Here is a 14,870-nt window from a genome sequence, read left to right on the forward strand (position 1 = left end):
AACCCACCAACTGCTTGCAGGGAGAGTGGAGGCTGCCTGCTCCGGTCCAGACTGACAGCCTCGGGAACCCTGCCGAATGGGCTCGAGGGCAGTGGACTGGGCGGGCGCAGGGCCAGGCAGCACTGCCTTCTGTTGTCGCCGCACAGAACTTGACAGCAAGAGCAGTCACATGGAGAAGCGAATGCCAGCACTGCCCGTCTCCATGTTAAGGGGAAGGGCAGGTTTCTGTTGTTGCTTTCCATGGAAAAGAACTCCCTGGCTTGACTTCACAACCTGAAAGGAGAATCTCCACTCGGAACCAGATCTTCAAGCTGGTCTTTTCTTTTATAAAATTAATTAATTTTATTTGTGTATCATTTTACTGGGGGCTCTTACAAATCTTATGACGATCCATCATTCACTTGTATGAAGCACACTTGTACATAGGTTGCCATCAACATTTCCAAAACCTCTTCTTTCTACTTGAGCCCTTGGTATCTTCTCCTCTTTTTTCCCCTCCTTCCCGTCCTCGTGAATCCTTGATCAGTTATATATTACTGTTGTTATTTCATGTCTTACACTGTCCGTTGTCTCCCTTCACCCACATTTCTGTTATTCGTTCCCCTGGTGGGTGCTATAGATCCAATCTTGTGATGGGTTCCCCCCCTCCTTGTAAACCTTCTGGGGGGAGGCAATTTTCTACAGGTCTACAGATGTGCTCCAACGCCCCTCATTCACGTTGCTATAATTGTTTGTTTGGGATCTTTTGATGCCTGATCCCGTCAACACCTCATGAAAGCACAGGCTGGTGTGCTTCTTCCATGTGGGCTATTTGCTTCCCTGCTAGATGACCGCTTGTTTAACTTCAAGCCTTTAAGACCCCAGACACTGTATCTTTTGATAGCTGGGCACCACCCGCTTTCTTCACCACATTTTCTTATGCACCCATTTTGTCGTCGGCACTTGTGTCGGGAAGGTGAGTATCAGAGAGTGCCGGGTTCTTAGAAGAGGCCGGTATCTTCCTGAAGTTCTCTTTCCCTCTCCCTGTGCAGATCAAAATAAACGACATGCCATGCAGGCCTTGGGAGACCAAACACTGTGCTTCCCTACAAGGCAAGCACTGTTTCCCTACACTGGCACGACGGTGCCTCCTCTGTAGTGCGTTAGGAGCTGTGGCTCTCAGACAGGCCGGAGAGATGCAGCTGGTTTAGAATGCAGCCCCTCTCTTTGCTCTTCCTCGCCGTCTGCTTACGTTTGTGCTAGTTGTTCACATTTTCTGCTTTCTTTTCTATCCAGGTTTTTATCTGTCTCACTGTTTCTCTTGCCATCGGCCTGTGAAGTCTAGGAGCGGCACATCTGCAGAGACAGTTAATGGGATGGATGGCTCCTTAGGGGCCTGGCAGGGAGGTCAGGGGGAAACAGGGTGCTAGGAAGGACAAGGCCGAGAGTGAAAGAGATGTCCTCGGACTGAGTGTGGTGGTGATACACAACCCTTCTCGATGTGACTGAGCTGTTGACTTGTGAGCTGTGTGCACCACATGCCAATAAGACGGTTGGGGAAAGGACAAAGAACAGTGAATTCTGGGTAACTCCTGTCGTAACCTGCGAAGGGCACTCCGACCTGCGAAAGCCAGAACCAGAACCGGAACCGGAACCTCTCTGCCAGAGGGAGAGAGTCCAAGAGTGTTCCCCTAAAACCAGCGATAGACACATCGAAGGTTCTGTCTTATTCCAGCTTCAGGGTCCATCCGGAAGTCTCAAGGAGACCAACGGCTCACACGCTGGTCTGCTTTCTCAGCGTTGCTGGAATGCTGAATCCAATTCACTCCCCGCTCGTAAAATATTTCGTATCACAGAGAGGGCACCAGAGGAGGGACTTCAAAGGGCAGGTAGGAAAAAAATCTCCCCTGGCACGCTCTAAGCTGGAGCCCCTGAAGTTGGCTTCACACGGTGTGTAGACTGTGCCCGGTCAGAGCCAGGTGGTCCTCGCAGGACGTGGGTTTACAAAGCTGAGAGACTCCGTAGCGGGGCCTCCCCAGTTCCTCTTCAAACACTGCCGGGAGCGCCATTTAGAAGGGCTGTGGCCGAGGAAGGCCGGGAAAGAGCCGAGGCCTTCGAATGCGGTGCTGGAGAGGAACACGGAAAGCCCCGTGGGCTCCCGGAGGAACACACAGCTGTGCGGGAAGAAGCGCAAGAACGGTGAGACCTGGACTCACGTCCTTCGGACACGGGCTCAGGAAGGGCTGGTCGCTGGAGGAGGACACTGCTTGGCGGAGCAGGAAAACCAGCTCACGGCCGAGTCAATTCCAACTCACAGTGGCCCTGGAGGGCCTTTGGGTCCCTGAGGCTATCAATCTGTACAGGAGGGACAGCCTCGTCCTCCCGCAGTGGGGCTGCTAGGTTGCAAACACGGACCTTGCAGTGAGCTGCTCAGTGTGTGCAGCCAACGATGCCGCCGGGGCTCAGTAAAGCCAAGGGTCAGTGAACAAAGGCAGACTCTCCTGCTGCTACCACGGGCCCCAACATAACCACCACTGTGCGGATGGCGCAAGACCAGGTGGTGTTTCCTTCCGTTGTGCCGGGTTGCTCAGAGTCAGAACCCGTTAGCAGGCATGGCCTGCGTGCTCACCCGTCAACCCACACTTGCCCTTCAGAAGTGACCTTGGAGACGGATTAACCTGCTTCCACGTAAACACTGCTGCAACTGCCATCGTACCTACCCCAAGTTTATGCCTAGCTTGGGCTTTTTGCTGTTACTAAAGGCAGCCTCGACTTTTCCCAAGTTCAAAGAGTACGAATAACTAAGAACATACTTCTGTCTCCGTGGAATTTCTTGCACGTTTTTACAGCAACAAAGATATCCTCCTTCTTCACCGGATTTCCCTGGAAAAGGAGGAAGAGGGTAATATGCATGTTCACACTCACTCACACACGTCAGATGCCCCATCCTCTGTGCACCCATTGCCGAGGACCCATCTCGCCTCAGAGCACCCACGTGGCAGGTGCGATGCCTCTGAGGGGCACTCGGCCTGACTTCTACCAACTCAGGTCAGTGTGTCCCTTTAGCAGTCCACGTTCCTGTCAACACTCCTCCACGTTCTCCCTTGTTCAGTGGGCAACGTTCCCGTGCACAGGATGCCGCGGAGAATGCCGTGGCTTGGGTCAGGCCGCCTGAGTCCGCAAAGTAACATCCTTGCGCTTCAGGCCTCTAACTCAGCGGTTCTCAACCTGTGGGTCACGACCCCTTTGGGAGTCAAACGACCCTTTCACAGGAGTCGCCCGATTCGTAACAGTAGCAAAATGACAGTGATGATGTAGCAATGGAAATAACTTTATGGTTGGGGGTCACCCCCACACGAGGAGCTGTGTAAAGCAGTCGCAGCATGAGGAAGGTTGAGAACCACTGCTCTGAGGAAAGAGGTCGTGTGCAGCAGATTTGTATTGATTGTACTACACGTGATAAGCCAACTGCCCTCCGACCAGTTCTGATGCATAACGACCCCACAGATGCAATGTATGTATAAAACTGATGTTTTCACATGGTACCCAGACTGAGGTGACAGGCTGGCACCAGAGTTACATGATGGGCTCTTAACCGCAAGGTCAGCCATTTGAAACTATCAGCCGCTCCTTGGGCGAAAGGTGAGGCCGTCCGCTCCCAGAAAGAGCCGGTCTCGGAGACCCACAGGGGCAGTTCCACCCCGAGGACAGGGTTTGGTTCTCAAGTTCAGAGCAACAGAGACAGAAAGAGACCATCGTGTAACACGGTGGGTTTCAGGGGGTCGGACCACAGGTCTGCAGGAACAAATGAGCACAGACTCAAAGTTGTGGAGCATCTCAGTGAGGACAAGGGGAGTGGGTTTGCGGAGAAGACTCGGGTTCCAAGGGACATGCTTGGAACAGCCTTTACCAGCAACGGGGCCGAGTGGTCATAGGACACAGCCACAGACGCCACCCACAGAGAAAGCCCTCAGGGGCATGAACTGCTCAGAGCTGGGGCAGGCTGTCCGGTGCAGTCTCTGGTGAGAGGTGGGGGCAGGCCTACCCCTTCTCTCCCCTCCCCGTGCCACTCTGAGCCGGGACGGGGCGCCTCAATGCCTCTCTTCTCGCCAGTGAAGGGCAGGGCTGTCTTCACACATCAGTGGGGGCCCTGAGTCCTCAGGAGATAAAGTGCTGGGAGAATATATTGTGATGGTTAGTTTTTAGTGTCCACTCGGCTGGGCTGGGATCCTCCCATGACGGGATCTAACATCATGTGATCAACTTCTTCCTGGGGTCCTTCTGTGAGCAGCCAAGCGGTTGAGGGAGGAGTGGGATTCCCTGTCAGGCTACAGCCTTGGGACATGCGACAGGAAGTGTACTGGGGCATGGCCAACTCCTCATTAAGCAGACTCTGTGAGAAGACGTCTATGTTCTGGCAGGCCTGGATCCTGCATCGGTTGCACTCCCCTCTGGGGTCCTTGGACTTGAACCAATGGCCTGCCCTAGTACCTGTTGGCCCTGAGAGCTATGGGAGGTCTGCCATCCTGCCTGCTGACCCTGGATTCATTAGACTCTGCAGCCGCAAGCCTGACTTGCTGGCCTCGGATTCATCTGCCTCTGCCTCCACCAGCCTGTGGTCTTCCTGCTTCCTCCTTTTGCTTCTGGATTCATCAGCCTTGGGAGACACCTGGTTGATCCATGGACTCAACTGGATTGGACGTAACCCCTTCTACAACCATGTGAGTCTCTGTCGGGTGTACAGCGCTGGGTCTGCTCCTCTGGGGAACCCAGCCCAGCACGGTCAGACAGGGCCCCGACCTTCTCCCTGGCGCACAGGAGGAGGTCTCCCCTCTCACTTACACAGAGCGGCAGGAGGGACTGGAACGTGGTGGCACAGTGGGGGCCTGCATGGGCGGCATCCTCTGTGCACAGCTCAGGCACGGGGGTCAGGGGCGGCCCGTCCCCTCTGTCCCAGATGTAGAGGGCAATCTGCGCGAGATGAGAGGCGGACAGGGAAGGAAGGAACTCGGTCAGCATCGCAGAGTAAACGTTAAACCCCTAGTCCCTTGCCATCGAGTGGACTGACCCGTGGTGACCCTGCAGGAGCAGCAGGCCTGCCCTGTGGGTTTCCAAGGCTGTGAGTCTTTCCTGGAGCCGACAGTCTCGCCTTCCTCCTTCAGAGTGGCCGGTGGGTTGGAACAACTGACTTTGCAGTTAGCAGTCCAGTGATCCCGCCAGAGCACCACTGATGGTCAGGGGCCCATGCAACATCTCAGTGGGAAGGAGAAGACACCCTCAACAAAAGAACTGGGCTGAACTCCGGCCATCCGGGAGCACTCAACTTTCTTTTTTTTTCCCTTATAAGAATGATCTTTTAAGAAAATGTCTTGCTGTGGTTTGAGTGAGTTTCCGAGAAGCCTGGTTTACCATTCAACAGTTCCCAGACACTGGTGTGTGACCCTGGCTGCCATGCCTACACTGTAACTGCCCTTCCTCCCAGGGCTCACTAGTTCCCTCCACCCTTCCTGCCTGCCTCCTCCTGCCCTCTAAGCTTTCTTCATGGGAGACGCTGCCCTTCTGGTCGCCTACAGGGATTGCTCGGAGGGGTGTGTGCCTCCCTGGTGTTGTTGAAGACTGTGCTGTTTGGGTGAACATTGGGGCAGGGGGCGAGGTCAAGTCTGAAGAGTAACTAGGGGCCTCCAGTCTCCATCACTCCTGTAAGCCTGGTGATTTGGAGTTCAGTGGGGCAGAGTTTTTAAATCTCGTGGAATCTCGGTTCTGGGATTTGATGGAGGATGAGGTGACTTCCGTAGGTCATCGCCCTGAGAGGATCTTTTAAAATCTTGAGCTTGGAGAAAATTGGTTTTCTAAGTCACTTTTGATTCACACAACAGCCTCAGGGTGGGCATGGTGTCCTTTTATAGATTATCTATGTGTGGTTCCTGCTGACAAATTGAAATGACAAAGGTCAGGCGAGAAGCTCTGTCTCTGAGTCAGTCCCTCAGTGATTAATTGCTGTCCGGCAGAAAGCAGTGTGGACTCCTGCTTGACCACAAATGGTCTGACTCATCTGATTCCGGCCTCTAATCCACAACCTGCGGAATTCTGTGAAAGCGCTTTCTTCTTTGGAATCTGCCTTGCTGCTTTGTTGTTGGGTGGGTGGGTGGGTTTTGCTGTTGCAGTATTTGTCTTTTGACGCCTCTCTGAGGTGGAAATCAAAGAGGCCTGGTGTCACCACAGCTATGTGTGGGGTTGCAATCTGCAAAGTCAGCAGTTCGAAACCACCATTCGCTCTGTGAGAGAAAGAAGGGGCTGTCTACTCCCGTCAAGAGTGACAGTCTTGGAAACTCACAGGGGCGGTTCTCCCCGTCCCAGAGGGAAGTGAGGGGTCAGTGCTGACTTGAGGGCAGTGAGCTTGGGTTTCAATTGGAAACAGGAGCCTTGGTGATGCAGCGGGTCAGGTGTTGGGCTGATACCCACGAGGGCCGCAGTTCACACCACCAGCTGCTCCTCAGGAGGAAAGTCAGCCTCTCTGCTCCTCTGAAGAAGATGTACAGCTTTGGAAAGCCCAAAGGGCAGTGCTATTCTGTCCTATCGGGTCACCATGAGTCTGAGTGGACTCAATGGCAGGCAGTCCGATTTTGAACTGAAGATGGAAATGCTGCCTGACTTACAAACCCCACACGAGGGTAAATCGAAATGCATTGCCACTGGGGTTGCAGGACCACCTTGACCTTGTCCCTTCAGACGTCTTTTACTTCCTAAAACCCCAGGAACATTTCCAAAGAACACAGTTTGAGTCTCCCGGGGCCGCTAAAGAGTCGGCTTTGGTGTGGTGCCCATCTGGGGTGCTGGGTCAGAGAGATGGGAACACCGCCTGCAGACGTGCGGAGACCCAGACGTGAGGCATGTGGGAAACAACGGCCCCATAGTCTGATATCTGTGTGGTGGCCTAATGGTTACACCTTGGGCTGCCAACCTCAAGGTCAGCCGTTCAAAACCACCAGCCCCACCCTGGGAGAAAGATGAGGCTCCTACTCCCATCAGGAGTCTCCTAAACCCACAGGGGCAGTTCCGCCCTGTCCTATAGGGTCGCCGTTTGCGTCAGCATCAATGCCATGGCAGGGAGGGTTGTTTTTCCCTATCACTGTGCAGCAATACTTTTGGCTTACCTGGGCACTATAGACACATAGGTGGAGAGGGAGCAGGGAGAAAGACTGGACCCTTGACCCTTGAAGTGTCATTTGTAATACTTGGTGGCTCCATCAGAGGTCATGAAAGGACATCTGGACTTCAAAAGCAGGGAGTGATGTAAGACAGACTGGAAATCCCCAGGTGCCCGCCCGGGTGCAGAGAGAAGACGGGAGCTGGTTGGAAAGGGCACTCTTCGGGGGATAATTTACAACCCCGTGTCTGTCAGACGCCATCAACTCTTGGTGGTCACAATGTTCAACCAGACAAAGCAGGGCCACCCACCTCATGCTTTAAGTCGATGGTGAAGTCAGACTTCAGAGAGTCGCTTCTCAGTCTCTTGGCGAGCCTGGAAAGGGGAGACGGTGTGAGTCTGGGGTCCTCTAAAGACAGAAAAAGTGTCGAAAAAGAAGAAGTACACATTCTTGGAACACTCAAATATTGAAAACAGATTTAGACATATGTAAATTTCATTGCCAAAAGACTTCAATTCGGGGAGGGGAAAAAACAAAAAGCAACCCCCACGAAGCTCACTATGGTCCCCCGACAACGACTCTTGGCCGTCCTACACTGGATAGAGTAGAACCGCCCCATGGGGCTTCTGCGACTCTCAGTCTTTCTAGGGGCGGATGGCCAAATAGCTCTCCCCTGGAGCGGGTGGTGGGTTTGAACCGCCAGCCTTGCAAGGAGCAGCCCAGTGCTTACTGTCTACCTGTGGCTTAGAGAGTGAAAGGTCACTTCCAGGCCAGCAGATCCTTGCTGCAAAGGCCTTGTTGGAAAGGCGATGGCGTCATTTCAGCACGAGCAAGCACCATAAATGAACCGTCTCTGCAAAGGGAAAGGTGAGGCTTTCTCCTGTCACGAGGACTGGCAGTCTCAGGGACCGATCCACAGGGGCAGTTCTACCCTGGCCTGTGGAGCCACTGAGCCAGTCGACTTGATGACCGAAATGCTTGCCCACTGCCTCCGAGTCGATGCCCACTCACAGCGACCCTCAAGGACAGAGGGGACCTGCCCCCGTGGGCTTCCCAGAAAGTGCCCTCCTCTCTCCCCTGTGGAGCAGAGGCTGGGTTTGAACTGAGGACCTGTGGTTTGCAGTCCAATGCATAACCTACTACACCACCAGGGCTCCTTGCAGCCTCATCTTCCTCCCTCAGGGATGCTGGTGGGTTTGAATCATTAAACCGACAGTTGGTGGTCACCCACTCAAACACCCACACCCACAGGACACCTTACTGAAAGACCACGCCCACACCAAAAGCCCAAACTTCCTGCCACCATGTCGACTGACTCATGGAGCCGCAGCAGGACACAGTTGGCTGCCTCTGTGGGTTTCTGGGGCTGTCAGTCTTTATGGGAGCAGACTGCCTCCTCTTTCCCCCACGGAGCAGCTGGTGGGTTTGATCTGTGGACCTGTGGCTAGCAACCCAACGCTTAACCTGCTCTGCTACCAGGCCCCTCAATACCAGACACTTCTGTACAAATGACGAGTCTGGAGACTAGCTGCGTGCCAGCGTCCTAAAGCCGACTGTAGATCGATGGGGGCTCAGACTGTTCACCCACCCGGCTGCCAATTGGACAGGTGGAGGGTCCCAAGCCCACCCAGAGGAACCTCTGAAGAAAGCCTGGAACCCCCTTCCCTCCCCAAATCAGCCACCTGAGACCCCACGGGGCGCAGGTCTACACTGACCCCTCGGGTCCCCACGAGACAGGACCGACTTGAGGACCCTCCTCGTTCTGCTTTTTAATGGCAGGTTCAGGGCACGGCAGGACAGCGATGGCTAAGGGGAAGTGCAGTACTCCGTTTGCAAGTTTGGCCACTGGCTTTTTAATTGCCTCTTCGGCTGGCTGGGCCACAGCTGCTTTCTCCCCAGGGGAGGCAGGTAACAGTGGGTACTCGTGAAGAAGTGCCGTGGCTGGCAGCACGGAGGACCACAGAAAAGGCCCTGCAGTGTCGGACCCCCACCGGTCCCTGTGAGCCCCGCATCAGGGCTGCAGCGATTCAAGCCTGATTCTTTGTGAGACTCTAGCAGTCCAACAGGATCCATGGAACTGCCTATGGGGTTCCCACGGCTGCAGCTCTTCATGGCAGCAGAAAGCCTCCTCCCTCCTCAAGTGGCTGCTGGTTTTGAACGACCGACATTTTGGTTGGCCGCTGGCTGCTTTAACCACTGCGCCACCAGGGTGCCTCCCCCTCTAGGTCTAAGCTCCAACTTTCTTCTTTCTCCAACAGTGCGGGCGGGGATCGTGCGAGAGGGCTGATGTCAGCGTGGGGCTGCGTGGCGAGTGACACCCCTGCCAGACTTGGGTATGAGCCCCGTGTCCACATGCACAAAGGGTGCCCTGGGTGTCGGCTGCTATGGGAAAGGGCAGCGGATCAAGTCTGGTTGACGGCTCCTGGCAATCAGCCTCCCTACAAAGGGCAGCTAAGGAAACCACTGGGCAGCTCTGCCCTGACATAGAACTGAACTTGTCTCACATGGTTCTGTGCTCATTCAGAAAGGTGCCCTTTGGGAGTGCAGGGGTGAAGCAAGAACCAAGATTAGGCCTGGCGACCTGCTCCCATAAAGATGGCAGCCAAGGACGGCCAGTGGGCGGCTCTCTGCTATGGGGGTAGGTGGGGACCTGAGAGGCGGGACAGGCACTGAGAAGGCGCCCAGCACTACACTGGCAGCTGACCACCCCCGGCACCCTGCCCACAGACAAACCCAGGGATGTGCCTGCTAACGAGGGCCATCGGCAGTAGTGACCAGGTCACATCCGTGTAGGTCTGAGCACTGCTCTGCCTCAGTTTCCGGGTGCACAGGAGGAAGTTCTGAGGAGTGTCAGAGTGAGGCTGCCCACCCCACACTCCCCAGGCCTCTAGTCCCTTGAAAAGCGACCTCCAGGGCGGACGCGACAGGAAGGCTGGAGAGAGGCTCTGTGGCACTTACTTGTTCACCAGCGGCATGCTCAGGGCCCAGCCGGCGGCGAAGTCCGGGTATTTGAAGCTCGTGGGGTTTTCAGAAAAGGCATAGTGGTGGATGATGGTGGATTCCTCATCATGCAGGGCTTTCCCCAAAAACCACTCCTGTCACGGAAAAGATAAAAACAACATGGCCCCAAGGCTTGAGTCACAGGAGGCTGAAAACAAAGCTTCAGCCTTCCCTTAACTAAGACAGGGGGCTGCAAAAGGTTCTTGAGAATCCGCCAGTACCTTCTCTTTCTCTCTTTGTAAATAAGGGCACATCTATGCCGTCTTCCACCCCAAGGGAAATGCCGAGAGGCGTCATGTCATTAGGACTGCACAGTGGGAATGACCAAGGCTGGGACACGTCATTAGTGGACACAGGGGAGCTCACTATACTGGTGCAGTGCCTCGCACCACGGTAGTCAGGCTGTGACTCAGGACCGGGGATGCCTACACCCCAACCTCCCTCTTTCCCTCCACGAAGCCTGTCTTCTTGTGTTTTGTTTTGTTTTTCCTTTTTTTCAAAACAATTTTATTGGCATATAATTCGGATTTTCAGTTCATTTCCCCCAAAATGTTTGGAAGCTTCCTTTGTACTGCAGGTAAAAGAGATTTGCATGGATCACACATCTGTAACGGAATCAGCATGAAAATAGAATTGACACCAGTGTGACAGTGAATGCAGCAGCTCTGCTCTCTTTGTATCTAGAGAACACTGATTACAGAGGAAGGGATAAACATTCATACAATGTAACAGGATGTGTCAATAATAAACAATGACAAGTCTTAAACACCAGAGCCATAGAACACGATGCTTAGCAAAATCAGCAGTCCTACCAGGATATACACCAATAACGTCATGGTTATAAGGAAAAACAAAGAGAAAGAAATGTGGTTCAGACACCAAAAGACAAGACATTAATGACTTTGTGGAGACCCAGGGCGGGGCAGGGGCAGGGCAGAGGAGGAAAGGGTACTGAGGAAGGAGGGATGGAAAATGGGGTGCCGGGGAAGACAGCAAAGCTCATTTCTGGAGGGTCTAACAGGATGTTGGTGGTGATGTCATTTGTTGGGATGAGCTGTGTAACTATATACAGTGTGCTTTCTTTCATAACAACAAATCTCTCCAGATCCTTGTCCCTCGGACCTAAATCTAAAAAAAAAAAAGTGGGGGGGGGGAGAGTAAAACTGAAATGAACGTGGAGTCTTTAGTGACAAGCAAATTCATTTCAATCATGAGAGAACACCCCCATCCCACACCCCCACCAAAAAAAAAGGGAAAAAAGCTCCCCTGGGTGGAGCTGTCATAGTACACTCACCCCCTCTTCCCTGCCCCAGGTGAACATCAGGCAATTCCTCTGAGTTAGTGCACCCAGTGGCCTCACCCGGGAAGGTTCTCTCTGATCAGTGAATTTTTTGGTAACAGCTGTTTTGCTCAAACCTCGCTTTTTGTGATGGCTGATTTAAGAGAACAGTGTGCAGCTGTGAAATTTTGATCCTGTTCAGGAAAAAATGCTGCAGATAATGTTGATGTTGAACACAGCTGACAAGGACAGTGTTACAGAAAAAAACTCAAGTGTATGAGTGGTTTTCCCATTTCAAAAAAGGTGAAATGCTGAGTGATGACAAAGCTCGTTTTGGACTTCTGTCAACTGATGAAAATGATTCAAAGTGCATTTGGATTTTGTTCCACCAGGTCAGACTGTTAACCAGGCTTTCTATTTAGAGCAGCGGTTCTCAACCTGTGGGTGGTGACCCCTTTGGGGTTTGAAAGACCCTTTCACAGGGGTCGCCGCCCGATTCAAAATAGTAGCAAAATGACAGTGATGAAGTAGCAACGAAAATAATTTGATGGTTGGGGGGTCACCACGACATGAGGAACTGTGTGTATTAAAGGGCCGTGGCATTAGGAAGGTTGAGAACGGCTGTCTTAGACTGAGGCTGTGAATCTTGACCAGAGCAGGCAGCCTCATCTTTCTCCCTTGGTGCAGCTGGTGGGCTTGAACCGCTGGCCTTGCCTTCTGGGTGCGCAGCCCAAGGCTTAACCCACTCCACCACCGGACCAACCCCCAGGCTCTTTACACTGTGATGAGGGAGACAAAGCAAACAAGTGAGGGGGTCACTTCAGACAGCGAGAGCGATGTGCCAGGGTGATGTTGACACAGGGTTACCTGTGAACCACCCTGGAAAGGAGAGGGAAACTGAGGGAGCCCCTGACCCTGGCAGACTGAATAAGGGCAAGGGGGCAGGGACGCAAACACATGGGGGTGAGCCTCCCCGGCTGCTGCGCCAAGTCCGAGATGGGGAAGAAGAGAAGTTCACGTGCCTGGATGCTGGGTGTGGGGCGCATGTTGAGACAGACTTGCACGCGCCATGGTGACGCCATCTTGCTGACCGCTGAATGACCTGCCTCCTTCCCCCTCCCATCTCAGAAAGTCCCAGGAGTGATTGATCTTGCAATGTACTGCATGTTCTCGAGATCAGAGCACTGTCATGACTAATACAGTTCCTTTTGCTGCTGTCACCAGGATATTACCATTTTCACTGTATTAACTGGAGACGGTATCATCAAGGCTGTACCCTGTACAGGCTCAGTGCCTCTGAGGAATGATGACGCTGATTTTGCTTTCCGCTTCTGTCCACCCTTACTTAAGTCCTAGGCAAACGAACAGTAAGTTGTACCTCTAAAGATGGACTGAAATGTCCACTCGGGACTGGAATCAAGGAGTGGCTTTTAGATTCTCACAGCCCGTTTTCACCAAATCAGAGACTCTTCTAAATTTCAAGACCCTATAGTAGCTGTCAGTTTTCTGAACCCACAGCAACGTGACAGGTGGGAGGCTGGGAAGGGATCCCCATGGAGGGGAGACTTCACGCCGCCCTGAAGAAAACCCACCGCTGACAGGTCAAATCCGACTCACATAGACCCTTCAGGCCAGAGCAGAAGGGCCCCGTTAGGGTTTCCAAGGCCGTTTAACCATCTTTACAGAAGCGGCCAGCCTCGCCTCCCTCCTGCGGAGCAGTTGCTGGGTTTGAACCCCTGATCTTTTGGTGAGCAGCCCAATGCTTAACCCACTGGGCCACCAGGGCCCCTTCCCCACAAAGCTGGAGAAACGAAACAGTGGAGGATGGTAGGCACCAAAGAACAGCAAGAGCGAAAGAGGGGGCCAGGAGCCGAGGCTCGCCCATGGAGCCCCACATCTGGGTTCTCTTCCCACGAGGGGGAGGCCTGGTGCCACGGTGGGCAAGTGGCCAGCCGGAAGGTCCGTGGTTTGAGCCCAACAGCTGCCTCTCGGGAAGACCAGGCAGGCACGTAGCTCATACCCTGTCAGGGCAGCACAGCCCGGGAGCCCCGGCGGGCAGTGGACTCTGAGTCAGCACTGATTGGGTGGCAGTGGGGGTACCTGTTAGTTCAGAGAAAGCACATGTACTGTGGTACGGGTGGCGAGTCCTCGCTGGTCTTTCTGTTCTCGTCCTGCGGCGACACGTGCTTTTTAAGTATTATCTAAGGGTAACATATGACTGGTTTTCAAATAGTTTTACGGGACAAGGCGATACTATAAGCTACTGTGGGGAGCGGATGCACGACCATGAGAAGAGGTGGACCGCCATCTTTCCTCAGCGCAGATACCGCCACAGGAGGGCGGTCACCATGACGATGAGCTTGTAAAGACCAACTCAGAAGACAGTCTATTGACCTCCGACAGTTACTCCTGGTGGTGCAACGGGTTAAACAATGGGCTGGCACCCACCAGCCACCCCGCGGAGAGGAGACAAGGAGGTCTGTCTGTGCCTGTGAAGGTTGACAGCCCCAGGGCCATTCTACTCTCTCCAACAGGGTCTCCACAAGCTGGATCAATTCAAGGGCAGCCGGTTTGCATTTTCTTTTGATTTCACCTTGACCAAAAAATAAACCCCCAAAGTCAAACCACTTGAGCAAATGGACGCTTAAAAGCCCCTGTGGCCAGAGGCAACTTCAAACCAGACACTGGAATGGACAGAAAGCACCCTGAAGGCAAAATCCCGGATGCAACACCAGAAACAATGTATTGCTGTAACTACTCTCAACACCAGAGACAATGTTACTGTAACGACTCTCAACACTAGAAACAATGTATTACTGTAAAGGAGTTTACACCTGTCACTGTCAGAGCCCGGCTAGCTCGATATTTGCTTTTCTAAAGTGTCAAGAGGGTGAGGATGGGAGGAACACGCTGGTTCCAATTAGTTTCAAAAGAAAGGAAGTATCTTTGTTTCTTAGGGATCCCTGCTGCGGCAGTGAGGTACGCTGCTGACTGCAAGGTCGGAGGTTCGAATCCACCCTTGCACCTGGGGAGAAAGATGAGGTCGTCCACTCCCATAAGGATTTAGCCTCGGAGACCCTGTGCTATGTATGGGTCGCTCTGAGTCAAACTCAACCGGCCAGCGAGTGAGAGTGTGTGTGTCTGCTGTTTTAACACGGTTTTCACATGGAGGGGGGGAGCCAAGGGCACTCCCACCCCAATTTACCTCCGTTTTTATCCTTGCTTTTCATGAACTTGCTTTGAACTTTAAAACGTACTGTTCTGACTGTGATGAGAAAGCACGGTGACTCACCACCTTCTGTGGAAAGGAGAGCTGAGGATGGCAGAGAGGCAGCCTGCCGGTGGACACCGCGTACACCAGAAGGCCGCCCTCCTGAGCGGACGGAAAAGCCCTGGGCCTTTCCCGCAGGTCCAGAGGAAGCACCAAAAAGGCACTGCATGAAACGCCGGCTCCCGAGCACCTG

General features: G+C 53.5%; 1 protein-coding gene across 1 annotated transcript in view; it reads right to left on the reverse strand.

The window, feature by feature from the left end:
* B3GLCT (beta 3-glucosyltransferase) overlaps positions 1–14,870 on the reverse strand; it is a 75,524-nt gene that overhangs the window by 15,467 nt on the left and 45,187 nt on the right. The window contains exons 7-10 of the mRNA XM_075562773.1: positions 10,086–10,222; positions 7,438–7,501; positions 4,822–4,950; positions 2,793–2,862 (exon numbers count right to left, since the gene is read on the reverse strand). Coding sequence (XP_075418888.1) covers positions 2,793–2,862; positions 4,822–4,950; positions 7,438–7,501; positions 10,086–10,222 — 400 coding nt within the window. The remainder of the gene's footprint in view (positions 1–2,792; positions 2,863–4,821; positions 4,951–7,437; positions 7,502–10,085; positions 10,223–14,870) is intronic.

Source organism: Tenrec ecaudatus, chromosome 11 (genome assembly GCF_050624435.1).
Source record: "Tenrec ecaudatus isolate mTenEca1 chromosome 11, mTenEca1.hap1, whole genome shotgun sequence".
Lineage (NCBI taxonomy): Eukaryota > Metazoa > Chordata > Mammalia > Afrosoricida > Tenrecidae > Tenrec > Tenrec ecaudatus.